Genomic DNA, 16,075 nt, shown 5'->3' on the forward strand with positions numbered 1-16,075 from the left:
ATGTTTAATTTAAGAACAATGGGTTCTATTTCAGCATGCTACTGTAACTTTCTAGTAAGAGAAAGGATGTCGTTTTTATTAGCTTAGAATCTCCATCGATGATGTCACTGCGATAGGCAGGTTTCCATCGATGATGTCACTGCGGTAGGCAGGTTTCCAAACTGTCCACAACCCTCCTCTGAGACAGTGAGTAAAATGGTGCCATCTTATAATGAGCATCAGTGAGTATTAAATTATATGAAGATAAGTTAGAAAATGGCTGAAGTGCTCCTTTAATAATTATGTATTGGGCATAATGAGCTGTGTTTATTCAGTGGTGTAGCCAGTGCAGCCCTGCTTGCCCTGCAGCAGAGGCGTATTTTAAGTCCCATTGCTCTTGACATTGGTGTGCACTGACCCTGATTGAACTGACCTAGTTCTCTGACTGAAGACTCTACCACAGAAGCTGTCTGCAGCCCACTGACCACAGAGAAACTCGCTCAGTCCCCCATGACTCTGACATTGTTAACAAGCCTGTTAATATGCTCATATAAAGCAGGCACATGAGCACATGAGTGTTAACTGATGGGATGTAATACTCAATTTGCATTCCTGAATGAGTGTATTATAAAAAGAAAGAAAGAAATATTTTCATAATTGGATTCCAAGGTGTATTCTGTACTCTCGTGTTGTACAATAGTTTTACATTGTATGTGAAATATAGGCTACAGTATATCGTCACTGTCGGGTGGAAACCTTGTATGTCTAAAACGATTACTTTTCAGCAAATGGTAAAAATAACCTTTGTCCATATGTACTGTACTGTTTGTACAGTACATTCATAGCCTACATTTACAGTAGCCTACTTTGACATGATCAGTTACAAAAACACATCTCCATTCTTTGTTTTGTGGTCAATGGATTCATGTATTTTCCAGGCGCATCTCCCTGGCAACACCTCGGCAGCTTTTCAAGTCGGCCAACATGACCCAGCGTTGGCAGCGGCGAGAAATCTCCAACTTTGAGTACCTCATGTTCCTCAACACCATTGCAGGTGAGACTATCGTTCTTCACTCTCACTGGTCTGTATAGTATGCTTTCTACTGTATTGTTGTGCTAGCACAATCTTTGTGGAATAATTATGTCCCACCAACATTTCGCTGCTTGTAGACCTACCTGTGTGCGTGAGTGGAAAATAAACACCCGTTGATTCTTGATTGATTCATTGAACCTAGCACGTCCGATTCCTATCCACATTTTTTGCATTTTACCCCTCCTCACTTCTATCAGCTATATAAAGTGGATTTCCAAGAATAACTACTGTGGATGAGTTGAATGCAAATGCATCCAACTGTGACTTTTCGAAGTCGAAGTTTGCTCATAATCGTGAATAATTTATTTGCGTCAATTTACTTTAGAAAGCTATAAAGCACACACAAGTATGCCATATTTGTTTAAGAAATCACACTGTCCTTAAGTGGCAGTTATGCAGTACAGTACTCTGCTGTTCACGTGAGTTGGCTGTTTGAAGCAAAGAACAGGCACAGCAGATTTTTGCTAGATAATTAGTGCCTGGCTATGTGAAAGTGTACACATGTGTGTCTGTGGAGTTGAGAGGTGCTATTGTCGACTCTCTGATCTGAACTGCAGCTAACAGGGAATGTGAGAGAGACTGGCGCGCTGCTCTGCTATGAGAGGTGTCATCCTCTCTCTCGCGCTGCATATTCATGCATATTTATATTTAGCTCGTGCTCGAGTTCGATACATTATTGTCAGCTAATTAGATGTAAGGCAGACGGAAAAACATGCCCAAAATTCATTAAAAATCCCTGGTAATGACCTGGGCTGACAGCGGTGTCAGAGCAGTGTGGGGCGGCAGACAGGCGGGGGGAAGCTGGGGAGATGTGTGAACGGGAAGTGCTCTTCTAATTAAACACTATTCCACTGTTATTAACATCTTGCCATCCTGACTTGGGCTTCAGTACCAGCAGGTCTAGCCGCATCACTACCCCCATCTTATCTTCCATGCTCAATCCGTTACTTCCCTTTGGCTTTGTGGCATTAACCTGTTAATTATGATCTTTAACTTCCCAAAGACCCTGGCTATTCTGAAGCAACCCCTCTCATTGACTCAAAAGGACAGACTCAGAGCATGTCCTTTTGTACGGTTTAAGATTGGTTAAAGTCAGTAATAACTAACGTACTGTAGGAGTTCCAAAACCTTTCCATTACAAGGATCCCTATAGCCATAGCTTCTGGCTGCAGGCCCTTCATTGAGAGATGGCAAAAAAAGCAAAAATAGCTGATCTAGGTGCTTACAATGCAATAATGCATCATGCTGTGACTCGTTGTAGATAGGCTATTTTTTGTTATTTTAAATTTGGAAAATTATTGACAATAATGATGCCAGGTTGAACGGGTATAGAATAATCTTATGAATTGAAATTTATTTTTGAATGTGATGATAGTGAAAGTGGTAAAGTGTATCTGTGGGTTTGATAAATATTGAACCAATGAAAAGTATTAACAAGAGCTGTAAATAATAACTGCATTGGATTCATGGAACACAGGTACCTTTTTCCATTTCCAAAGTTTCCTCCTTCTGCAACTCTCCTCCCACATGAGGTGATTTCAAGGTCAAAATCCCAAACACACGTTGGTGAGGAAAAACTTGCCATTGCGCCTCAGGAAATTGTCAATTTGCCCATCCACTGTGCACCTCACACCAGTGCCTGCTCCAAAATTGAGCCCTTAAGGTGCATTCAGACAGGGCTTGTGTTATTTAAGTTATTTGGGGTTTTTCCTGTTTTAACTCGATTGTCAGTGGAGAGAGACACAAGGAGAGAGAGCAGCGGAGTGACATGCAGCAAATGGTCCGGTTGGCCCAGGAGCCAAACCAATGACCCGCTGTCAGGCACCAGAACCCACGTGGAACGTGTCCCTACCATCCTGCCATCGGTCTTGCCCAATGTGCTTTTTTGAGCGACGCGATGCAGTATTAAGTCAATGTAAAGTGTGTCTATACACTCAGGGCTACACGATTTGTGCACCACCCATACAATTTTCACCAAAGCGTGAGTGGCTGTCAGTGTGTGTGGGGAGCAAATGTCGGTGTGAATGCAACAGCGATGCATTTCCCGCAATTCAATGATTTTGATCACATCTGATGTGAATGCACCTTTAGTCTTATTTGACACCTTACCATTTCCAACTCAATTTTCATTGGCTATTGAAAACGTCTGTTGTGATTTGAATCTTTGCCAAGCACACACCACAGGATTGTGGAAAGACACATGTTGATGATGTTGCCAATTAGGATTAAGAGACAGATTTGTGTCTTTCATTCACACACACAACGATTACTGCTGCAACTTAGCACAATTACCCTCCACCAGATCTTAAAACATTGCTAAATCAGACTTGACTAAAGTTGTCCCCTCTATTACTGTACATGGATTGCACAAAAAAAGATAGAATATCTTTTATTATGATTTATTATCAAATCTGTTTGTGTTGTCATGCAGTGATGCAAACAAACATTTGTTTCATAGAAAAACTACTGCCTGCTCTGGGCATTGGTTTGATTTGAGATCATGCTGAGGAAAAGAGAATCCTGCAATTGGTTCCCATATACTCAATTGAGTTATGATGTTATGATCTCATGATGATGTTATGATCTTGAGTCTTTCTTTGGCTTCCTTGATATAATCCCAGAACGGAGGAGGAAGAGGTTTGGTTTACTATAGGAAAAAAAAAATCCTTTTGCGTTCTTCAAGAAACTCCCGCCAAGCCTAGAATGCTGTGGTGTGCCTTAAGTGAAAGTTCTGTAAAGATGAAATACCTCTATAGCATCTATTTGTTGAAGTTCTCTTGGTCAGGGCTCATCTTTCATGTGGGCTGAGGGTGAGTGACATGTAAGTGCTGCTGGAAGTGGGATATGTTGGCTGGTTGACACTTGACGAGTTGGAGCTCAGCATGGCGACCTACAGTAACCACTGGCTAGCCAAACAGACCTCACACCAAACCAAACACTTAATTTTACATTGCTTTATTTCAAACAAAGGATTAGCTTGTTTAGTTTTTTTGTTTTCTGTTATGTTTTATGAGTTACATGAGTTTGTTTTCATGTGTTGTGTGTCATACATTTGGTTTATTCATATTTGATAGAGGGCTTGATTTATTGAGTAAGATTGTAATTTTGTTCTGATTAGGAGTTGGCTTGTTTTAATTATAAGTGACATTTATGTTGCCAAAGGAAAAAGAATTACAACGTTTAAGTTCATTTAAATGTTAATCATGATGCTCAAATGATGGTTAGGAGAACAGCTTTTAATTAGGCGATTATATCAAGTAATTTTGTATGCACTAGACCAGTGGTTCAAAAAACCTTTGGCTTCAGTAACTACTTTCCCTAATTTCCGAATCCAAGTAGGCTACACCCTTGGCTTTACCCGACTACAACTACTAACATTTTGCTTAGAAAACACAAAATAAAAAATAAATAAAACACATATGGTATGAATGAATGATATCCCACCTTTTGAAGAATATAACATTACAAATACAGCAACACTTTACAGATCATCAGCTTTACAAACGTTTGTCAATGTTCTATCATTAAACATGCTGTTAACACTTTCATCGCCCTCTAGTGTTCATGTGATGTTACTGCAGGCAGCCAGGCAATATCTGTATACTTCCGGGGCACACAGCCCACCACAGTGAGAGCAGGAGCAAAAAGTTGTACGAGCAGCAGCCGACATGTCTTAGCTTTCACCAATATGTCGGGCGTGATGCGATCAGAAATCACTATCTACATCTAAACGTCGGGCAGATTCGACAAAAACAACAACTTTGGAGTATTTTTCGGAGAAAATAAGCAGCAAAGAAATGACAATGAGTGGATCCTTAAGGGGTGCGCGTGCATTGATCCTCATGATGGGAAGAAGTAGGCGCTGTCTAGCAGCCTGGACAGCACGAAAAGTTAGTTTTGAGCTTCAGCTGCTTGGAATTGATATAAACCTTATAACCCGCCATATGGTGGGTATGGCGACCTGCGGGGTAAAATCTTAACCCGTCATCTGGCGGGTTATGACACGGCTTGGCGTTGTGAGTGTTAAATGTATTTTAAAATGTATTTTTTCAACCTTAGAGTTTAACATACAGTATTTTCTGAGAAATGTTTCCCAACATATTGGATGCTATATTCAAGTCTGTTATCCTGAATACCTTGATCATTTGCACAAACTTGGATGCATTTTGTTTTTAATCGCAATCGAGTGTTCATATTTTTTATTCTTGCTATAAAATTGTTGTCAGAATGAATTTGACAATCTTTGAGGACTCCTGCGAGATTAATGCATATTCTTGTACAGTATGTGATTTTACATACTGCACATTGTTTACTGAGAACAATACATTATAATATATGTTTCTGTTATTTAATGGTTTCTAGTCACCAAGATCAAACCCAGAGTATATCCGGTTGGCACAGGGGTAAAGTTCCTGCCCACCACCGTGGAGAATACATGGTGCATCTTACTCCACTGGGTGTTCCAACACGCACAATTAGCCCGTTTTCAGATGGGAAGCCATAGATCTATGACACTGCTTTAGCGACTCCTGCAGGTTGGACGCCTGTTCAGCAGGAAGCTGAATTGGGAAGAATATTGTAAACCCTACGCATGCGTTAACGGTTAACACCTTCCATGTGATCTATTTCATGTGAAAAGAAAAGCCTGACGGCGTGACGTGTATTGCGGAGGCACACGATTGTCTACACCCTTCCCAAGACCAACCAGTAGGGTCAGGAACTTACATGGGGGAATTGGGGCAATTCAGTGTAGCACGAGCCAAAACACATCCTTTCTACTCCCACAGCAGTGTCATCTTGAAAAGGAAATTAGAGTGCATATGTGGCAGCGTGGTAAGGTGAAGAGATACTCTTGAGTTCTACAATTACTTCTCTCATGGATGGATTTCCAGTGACACTTCTTGCCATCTGATTCCCATATTCCCACTGAGAGCGAAGGAGGAAATTCACATCTGGCCAATGAGCAGATCATTCTGGCAGTGTCATGTCAGGCATGCGTGGTGTCATGGCCCCCAGAAGAATCTACGTCTCTTTAATTATCCACACACCACAACTTAGAGAAACGCCATGATGTCCATGAATTTAGAAACCTCCTCTTCAGAGCCTCCTCTAAACCGCACAGGCCAGCGATGTACTTGACAGTCAGAGGCACAGGGGGCAGACTAATACATTCTCAGAGAGATGAGTGAGCTCTCTATTAGTGCGTTTGTCGCCCCATGGCAGACACCCTCAGAGACAGGAAGTGGGGTCTGATTGAGGGCTCTGAGATTCGGGGTTCACTGGAATGTTGCATGCTGGGTCCCCAAAGTAACTGAAGCCTTGTGTGTACTCTGCCCTGCTTTCAAGTCCCTCCCACCCCTCATCTCAGAGATTTTCTGTCTGCTCTGTTTATCTAGGGAGGACGTACAATGACCTGAGCCAGTACCCGGTCTTTCCCTGGGTCCTCACCAACTATGAGAGTGAGGAGCTGGACCTGACCCTGCCAGGAAACTTCAGAGATCTCTCAAAGGTACAGAGTCTCGCCATGCACCCCAGTGTGTGGAGGGGGGAGGGTGGGGGGGTGCACATAGGGGCAGCCGGCTCTGACGGCAGGGGGATTTCCTCGCGAAGTCCCAGACTGTAAAACAAAACCATATTGAATGGGAAATAATCCAGACATCATGTGCTCGTTCTGAACTCCGAGGTGGAATGTAGAAAATGGAAAGTGCTGATCATATAACATCTCATCTCTGCAATGTTTGTTATAGTACACAGTTAAATCACCAGATTTCATCTAACCTTTATCGTATAATTTAGATCTATTTGGGCTAAACTTACACTGAGGATTGCGATGTAGAAACATCATAATATTGGTATACAAGATTAGGCCCAAAGCAAGACATTTCAGTTTAACCATTGGCTTTGAGCCAGAAACCAGAAAGATGGAGGCTAGGGTGGTGGAGGTAAAGCTTTTTGCCAGCAGCAGTGTGAGTGGGTGGGGCAGCATTGGTGTAGCAGTGATCATTATAGGAGGGAGCCATATTTAAAGGTTCTGCTTGTTCCGAGAATGGGCTGTGATTGGTGCATAAAAATGTGTGGCTGATTAGAAACGCTGATTCAATGAGTCTTGCATGAACTATTGCAATGCTTAGTTGTTGTTGTTGTTTTGGTTTTATAGACACTTTACAATAGGCCTATAGGCCCTATATGGTGCTAGCAATGCTCTCTTTCTATCAAGGTATTTTGTTTTTGAGGGGCGCCAGCCCCTCCTATATACAGGTTTAATGTTTGTTTTTAGTTCAATGTTTGTTTTAAAAACGCTATTGACAATGAAGGGAAAATTTACGTCATCTTGTCCCTAACACAAACATTAAATTCCATTAACAATAAAGTTAATTTAATGTTCGTGTTGGCACCGTGTTTACATCACCATTACATCACCTAATCAACATGAGTTAGACTTTAATATATTAGCGCCCCTCACTTCACACGGGAAGTTAGCAAATTATTTATTTAATTATTATGTTATCAAAAATACTTGATAGCTATGAAATAATTAAAGATGGAGTGCCACGATTTTTTCCCACCCTAAAACATGATCATCAGGTATTATTATAATATAAGGAGGAACAACTTTTTCCAAAAAGTGTACAGTATTTGTTAAAATCCAGCTTTTATGTGGACACACCCAGCAGTTCATTAAGTATGCCTGGTTTGCCTGGTGGGTGGTGATGGGTGGTGATCCACCTGAACTGAAGTCGCACCCACAGCTGTAGTTGTATGATAAAGGGGGAGGGGTTAGGGGAGGGGCTGATAGCGTGATGTCACTATTTTACTGTTTATTTCCTTGACAGTCAAACGACTGTCAAGGGTTCAGCCTCCAGGAAGAAACCCTAAATACAAAGTTAATACACCATTGCACATAAAAACGACTCCAGGGTGTCTAATGAAGTACTGTCACCTCATAGACACATGAAAAACTGGAAAAATACAAAAATTGTGGCACTCCATCTTTAATAAACAGCCAATGGGAAAATGCAAAAACTCACATTCAAGTATTTTTTCCTCGGAGACCATAAGGGCTATAGTTACAAAACTTGGAGGGGAGGTTCATAATCATTTCTAAAATTAATTAACTTATAATTATATCGGTCGGCCTCATGGTGGCGCTATAACGACCCACTTTACGTTTTGGCTTGTAACTCTTGAACCGTAGGTCGTAAAATCAAAATGTATTTTCCCTGGATTCCTTGGGTGATGCCGCATCTCCCAATTTCCGTCAGGATAGATTTTCCGCCATTTAGAATTTTCTTCAAAACACACTTTTTGATCCTCCACTTACAGATTTTGTCCAAATCTCACGAGAATCGGTACACATGATCTTCGGACCTATCCGATTAAAACACCACAGGCTATTCATAGTGCATATTGTCCGGCCGTAATCGGCTTCCGAAGTTAGTGGGAGGGGCCTATTTAACAAAAAATGCCATAAATCACGAAACGGAATGTCCAATCCATCCCAAATTTAAATCGCATGTCGAGGGTGGTTTGATGAACCCAGAGCCCAAGCAATTCCATTTTCATCCATAGGGGGTGCTGCAAATGCAACAAATGTAACCGTTTGTTGCAGAATTTTTTTTACTTACACATGATCACAGGGGTGACCTGACATTGTAATTGGCTGGCAAAATTAGTGGGAGGGGCCTATGTAAGTGATTGCGGCAACCACGCTTTTCTAGTTAATAAACAGCTAGGCCTACACAAATCAAAAAGGTTTGTATGATCATTACATTATATCTTACAGTATTTGTTCCAATCTAATTAACACTCCCCCATTTGAGAGTGAGTTGCCTCAGTTGGACTTTTGACTACCGGTATATTTTTTAATCCACCTAACTGGCCGGGTTGAACTTCTTAGAGTTGGTAATGGCAGGTTGTAAATAAATACAAATAAGTACTAAAGCCATTCATAGTAATAAATATTATGCATCAAATGAGTCATTAGTGTTGCACTAGACTAGCGTACACTGCTATAAATGCAGCATAGCAGTTGTCTGGCATGTTTATGACTCACTGTATACTGTGACTAAGCATACAGAGGAATGCTTCTGGTAATTTCAGTATGGTACAGTATAAAAAGCAACTTAGCTTGAGATAGGCAATCAACACAAAAGTGCAGAGTGACTTAGGTCTACCCAAATATTGTCCCTGGAAAAAAAATGTGAATGAATGAAAACATCCAAATATTATTAAACTTAAAATTACATTTAGCCAACAACGATTCAATTATTCTGAAAAGTTCAGTAACATTGTAACAAGCTTTTGAGAAAATGTAAACAAACCAAAATCAAAAAAATAAAGTCATTAAAGGCTAACTGGTCTGTGTTTACAGTGTTTATGTACGATATATGGCCAAAGCTATGAATAGACAATGACATGTATTGAAGCCGTATGGTCCTTTAAAGCTGCCAAACCATGGGCTCAGATGTAGTGACACCAACGCCCTGCAACCATGGGAGTTGAAATTCAATGTTATATTTGCACCGTCTTTGACTGAGGGGAAAGCAGATAACTCTGCCACAAACAGCGAACTGCTTTACCACCCCTGCAATCTCTCTCTCTCTCTCTCTCTCTCTCTCTCTCTCTCTCTCTCTCTCTCTCTCTCTCTCTGGCTCCCTCCTACTGCAGCTCACAGGCTCACTGACCTGAAAACAGTCACATTCCTGTCTGAGCCTTCCTCTTGCGCCCGTTTTAGCTCTGCCTCTTTACCCCTCAATGTGCCGACACTCTGACTCAGGGCTTCACTTTGAGATCTCGCTTGTCAACACTTTGTATCAATTTCGCTTTGAGCATGCTGTGTTTTAGACATAGCCAGAGTCAGAGAAACACGAGACTAAAAAGAACGGTTACAGTAAAAAACAGCCAAAGAATCGCGGGTTATAACAGAATGGCATGAACATATACGTAGGGAACACTTCAGTAGCTCCGGAGTACTTCATCACTTGCAGTGTACTCACAGTGTCGTGGGCGAACATCTCTCTTGTAGGTATTGCTGTCGTTTCTGCCCCCTGTCTGCCTTTGGGTGCATCAGCCTATGGAGATCCAGGTGGGGTGGAAGGGGTGGAGGAAGGGGGTGGGGGGGGGGGGGGGGGCATTGAGGTGCCATGCTGCGCTGGACCGGCAGCCATGTGCAATCCTCTGGCCCTGGGTAGACAGTTATGTATTGTAATGTATTCCAGTGACATCCTCCCATGCTGTTTACAGGGCTGAGCTGCCTTCATTAGCATGAGTTCACAGGCCCGTGTCTCCTGACAGTTGTCCTTGGAACCCTGGGGCGCTCATACCTCCAAAAGTTCACAGCTAGCCGAGCAGGGAGGGGACAATGGCCCCTGCGCATCTCCCCTCCGCTTGGTCCGCCCTTTTGTTCAATTATGGATTAGAGCTGGCCACACAACCTCTAGAGACTTGTTTATTGTGTGCTTGTTATGTTTTCATGTGCATGTGTGCACATGTACACTGTGCATACCGTAATTTTAGGTTAGTTGGCTCTTTTCTTTGTGCTCATACAGGGTTCTGCATTTTGATATTTGTTTGACCTTTATTCCCCTATTTATCTCTCCACACTTAAAGCAGATTACAGTACCTGTGATCAGGTAATTTATGTCACATAAATGTCTGTAATTCACAGACTTCAAATTCACAGAGGTGGACAGTAACTGAGTAAATGTACTGCACTTAAGTACAGATTCTGGGGATCTGTACTTTACACTGAGTACATTTCTAGGAAGGCTGTAGAGTACTTTCAAGTTGGCTGTTTTTTGACGGGCGCTAGCCGCTCAGACGTCTGGCTTTCAGACATGACGTCATGTGGCGGCCAAGTCTATGGACTTTTAATGTTTGTCTTATTCAAGGGAAAACCAAAAATAGCAGGCCCTTCAAAAATCAGCACGTCATGTGGCAGCCACACTGGGTGCCACGTGATGCCACATTTTCTTCTGCTCTCACACTAGCCGTGTCTGTGGCCTCCCCTACTGCTCGCCAGTGGCAGCAGAGCTACTCTAGCTCGTGTTCCTACTGTTGTTGTTAAGAGAAGACCATCGGCGCAATCAATTCTTACCTTTTTCTGTATATTGTATCGAAAAAGGAAAGTATAATCCTGTTATACTAAGTCTACAAGCAAGCACATCAGTGCTTGCAGCAGTGCAGGTGGTCGCTGAAACAAGAGTTACAAGGTCCTATAAATTAATTGTGAAGAAATTACAGCAATTCGTTGATGTGAAAAATACTGTAAGAAATTTACTTTTACTTTAAGTATTTTTAAAAGCATAACTGTTGAATACTTAAGTACATTTTAAAGCAAGTACTTTTTTGAGCTATACTTTTACTTGTAGTGGAGTGTGGAATTTGACCAGGTTATTCAAGTACTGGGATCGAGTACTCCACCTCTGCAAATTCGGCACACACGTGGGAGTGCAGTGCCCGGCATCGAGTTGGTCGGATTAACCACCAGAAAAGGCTCTGGCCCTGGCCCAAACGAGTCAATTGATTGCCATGGCAACCCCAGACTAAGCTTGATTTTGTGATTTTATTTCTAGTCAGTCTACTTTTCCACAGTCAGTTTGCACTCTTGAACATTCACCACAGACGTTTACAACAAGTCTCACAAGGACTTTCCAGAACTGCCAATTCCCCTGATTTGTCCATATACTGATAGCATCAAGGATCTCCATATGGACATAAAAGGGACACAGGGACACAGGCACACAGATGCACAGATCATATCGGCACAAAAGGAACACAGACAGACGTTTTCAAAGCCCATTATAACGGGTATTGCATAACAGGGTGTTCCCGAGTAGGACAGCGCATGATAATTACTTACACACTTACATGAGAGTACATTGTAGTTTGTACACACTCATTTCCCTGTATGAAGACAAATTCTTGCAAAAAATAGAACCTGGCATCCCTATACAAATATACAATTTAATTACATTTATATATTATTTTTTATGAATTACCACAGATCTTCAAAAAATAGCTCAAAAAGCTCACCAAAGTTTGTGATGCAGATGATTTTGTGCTGAAGCAGCAGAGTAGCATTGCTTAAACCCAAAATACCCTCTCACACCTAGTACACACCTGCAATCATGCTGCTGAATGGGCTTTCAGTCAGCTGTGAAGAATGCAACTGAACACACCGTGCCCTGCCTCAGGGCCAGAGGTGCACATATTTTGATGTCAGATGCATTCATGTGGCAGTGTGTTTCATTAGACTCTTAACGATTATTTCCCATTTGATGGACAGGTGGTTGATAGAAAAGGGAAGCTCATCTTCCTCATAGCTGTTAAATTACGCAATAGAAATGGATTTAATTGCATATGAAGGCAAACAGAGCTTACTTCCTTTGTCTTTGACAGGGAATAATTAGATATATCTTTCAGAACTCAAAGAGAAAAAATAAGTGACAGCAAGTATATTACTGGAGACATATATCCTGATGCAGTGAATACCACATATATCTCTGCTGTCGGGCAGAAACCAACTAACTCCAAAATGTTCATTTCTTTCAGGAAATGAAAAATATATTTTATATACAAATATATTAACAACAGTGACAACAAACAATTAAGATATCTCAAACACATAAAATCTACATGTACAGGTTGGAATAGAAATAAATTGAAAGGGGGGATGTAAACCTTCTCTCCCTTTGACCTAAAGACAGTGACAGGTGCATTTTCAGACCTTTTTTGGAAACCAGTGATTTGCTTGTTTTGAGGGAAGGGGACAGGGCATCCACACCTGTGGCAGTGTTGTGGAAGGTGAATTTACCCATATTTGTTCTGAAAGTGGGTGGCACCCGATCATTATTTACGCTCCCTCTAGTATTATGGCTGTGGGAGTTGCTCACCTTTTTGAGGTAATCAGTCAAGTAACTGGGTACTGAGGGCATGGAGGGTAGAGCTGCATTTACAATCTTGAATGTCAGTCCCATTTTTGTATGAGTGAAACATAAACCCTCTTAAAACAAGATCATATCATTGACTTATATTAGAGGCATTTCTCAAACATTGTTTTCATCTTTGATGAACTGAACAATGTTTGCAATTCTGTCTCAGAGACTACTGTTACACGCTGTGAAGGCTGTGCACCCTGGGTGACAGCCTATATCTAAATGCCGGAGCGGTTGCGCAAAGACCCGCAGCACTGTTTAATGCAATTTATTTGTGCGTATTTTTTTTAAATTACTCATGACAAAGTTGTAAAAGTCAACAGTATGTATATCCATAAAATAAGCAAGCAGCACGCTAGCAAACAATACACTAGTTCTTTCTTTCAATCATTTTATTATTATTATTATTGTTGTTGTTGTTGTTGTTATTACTTGCGCAAGCAGAGCGTGCAAGTAATGTTATCAGTCAGGTGCTATGATGCGTATGTCCCTTAGCAGCATATTATATGACGTCATATGCTGGCACGAAGCAGACCGCGCAGGTAAGTTTTCCGTCATGCTACGAAGCGTATGTCCCATGACGTGATGAAGATATGTACCAATGTCTCTTAGCAGCAAAAGATATGACGTCATATGCTGGCACGGGACATACGGAAGCAGACCGTGCAGGTATGTTTTCCGCGTATGTCCCATGACGTGATGAAGATATGTACCAATGCCAGGGTATAATTGGTTTACGATGGTGACATAATGATGATATGTTTCAGTGTCGGGTGGACTAAAGGTAATGCCCCTATGTATACATGTATGTAATCTGACACCACTGCCATAACAGGCATAAGTAATCATTACCATACTTCAAAATACTACTTTCCTCCAAAAGCAAGGTACGTAGCAAATAGCTAAACCTAATAATTCAATATTGCAAACGTTCTTTCACAGAGAGGCTGAGATTTGAAAGTTTGTAGCGGTCTACAGTACTTGCACGCTCTGCTTGCGCACTAGTAGGCCATTTATGGCCTACTAGTGTGCAACAAGCAAGTAGGCACTCGACAGAGTGCAGTTCTAGTGTATTAGAAAGAACAGTGTATTCTCTGCTAGCGTGCTGCTTGCTTATTTTATGGATATCCTATACATACTGTTGACTTTTACAACTTTGTCATCAGTAATTCAACAAAACATACTTGGAACACGCACAAATAAATTGCATTAAACAGTGCTGCCGGGCGGGTCTTTGCGCTCCGGCATTGGAATATAAGCTGGGTGACACAGTATGGCTATAAGAACACTTCCTGCTTCCTCCTGTCGATAATGTTTCTTCACCCTCCCGCCCAGCTCTGTTCGACTGTTTGGGAGGACATCTGCTTTGTTTTTACTTGGAGGAGCATAATTGCATTAGATTCTGACTGGAGCTGCGTGCAGCCTTACCTCTGACGAGACGAGCAAAAATAAGTGTGACTTTTCCTGACAGTGCACCATAGCAACGTACTGTAATGTAATTTCCTTTGAAATATAAAATGCAGCACACGTCTCCCGGGGAGGTAGCCTGGATATAACCAAACAAGTAGAGGCACTCTCAGTGCCGTGGCGTGCACCCCTCTCACCAATATTCACGCTGCATTGTCTACTGCGTCTTTTGAATCAGACAACAAAAGTGATCCTAATTAGATGTGATGCCAAATGTAACTTTGATCACAGGTTGTTTTCTGGTGTGGGTGTTTTTCATCGGGTCAGGTGTTACCTATGGAAATTAACTCTGATAGGAGGAAGTGTGCAACTGTCTGAGCCAGTTGTTGTTATTGTCGTTTTTGTGTTTTGTATGAGATGCAATACAATGAAAAGAGAGATGCTGATTACTCTCCGTTAGGCAGAAGGAAACAGCTAGAGCCTAATTTGGACTGTTGGTACGATCCTCTATTATGGAGTTTGAGTATGAAAGCTTTAGAAAGCACATTGGCTATAAGCACTTATTCTGCCCCATCATAAACAAATATTCTTTATTTCACACTAATGAGCTATCGGTCACACTAAGTAACACAAATATTATTTTACACTCAGGTGAAGTTTTGTTGATGAAGGTATAGTTGTAGAAGTAGACACCAAAGTTTGTCTTCCCCGGGAAGTTTTACAAATCAGTTTGAGTTAATATTTAAAGCATATTTATGTTAGTGGCCAAGACTGTGTGGGGGCACTTACTGTGTTACGGTATACTGTAGATTAATTCTGGGACAAAGGAACCCATGTTTTCTGTGCTTAAAAGAAGAAAAAAGAATCCCCCGCCTTTCTGGACAGATTTCTTATTGCCACCTACAGTATTTTAACCACTTCCAACTTATTTTCCTTTCAGCTGTTCCCTTCAGGGGTTGCCACAGTGAATCTGCCTCCATCTGACCCTGTCCTCTGCCTCCTCTTCTCTCTTTCACTACATCCATAAATCTCCTCTTTGGTCTTCCTCTAGGCCTCTTGCCTGGCAGTTCCAACCTCAGCATCCTTCTACCGATATACTCACTATGCCTCCTCTGTACATGTGTCCAAACCATCTCAGTCTGGCCTCTCTGGCTTTATCTCCGAAACGACAGTCGCTGTCCCTCTGATGTACTCGTTCTTGATCCTATCCATCCTTGTTACTCCCAGAGAGATTTTAGTCTCTGCTACCTCCAGCTCTGCTTCCTATCTTTTCCTCAGTGCAACTGTCCCTAAATCATACTCATACTTTCCTTTCCCACATCACACACCTGACACGTTTTTTGGTCTACTGTGAGCTTCTTATAGTCCATTCTGAGATGAAAGTCATTAGTCAGTCATTACCAGTGGCCGTGACTTTGATATCATGTACAATACATGTACATAATGTACATTAGTAATTACTTTTATAATAGCAGATCTACTATACAAGCTTGCAAGATTTGGTGTGGAGGGAAATTCTAGTAAACGTGCTATCTGGTATAGAGCTTGGCAGACCCCAGTTAACTAAGTATATAGGGGTCTCACGGCACCGGTGAAGAAAAGGGATAGTAATTTTTTATTTGAAAACAAAATGCCAGATGCCAGAAGGTGGTTAAGAAAG

At 41.6% G+C, this 16,075-nt stretch overlaps 1 protein-coding gene across 1 annotated transcript in view; it reads left to right on the top strand.

Annotated features, from left to right (window-relative positions):
* Positions 1–16,075, top strand: part of nbeab (neurobeachin b) — a 268,935-nt gene that overhangs the window by 218,897 nt on the left and 33,963 nt on the right. The window contains exons 43-44 of the mRNA XM_079513569.1: positions 918–1,033; positions 6,469–6,581. Of these exons, the coding sequence (XP_079369695.1) occupies positions 918–1,033; positions 6,469–6,581 (229 nt within the window). The remainder of the gene's footprint in view (positions 1–917; positions 1,034–6,468; positions 6,582–16,075) is intronic.

This window comes from Electrona antarctica, assembly GCF_951216825.1.
Source record: "Electrona antarctica genome assembly, chromosome: 11".
Lineage (NCBI taxonomy): Eukaryota > Metazoa > Chordata > Actinopteri > Myctophiformes > Myctophidae > Electrona > Electrona antarctica.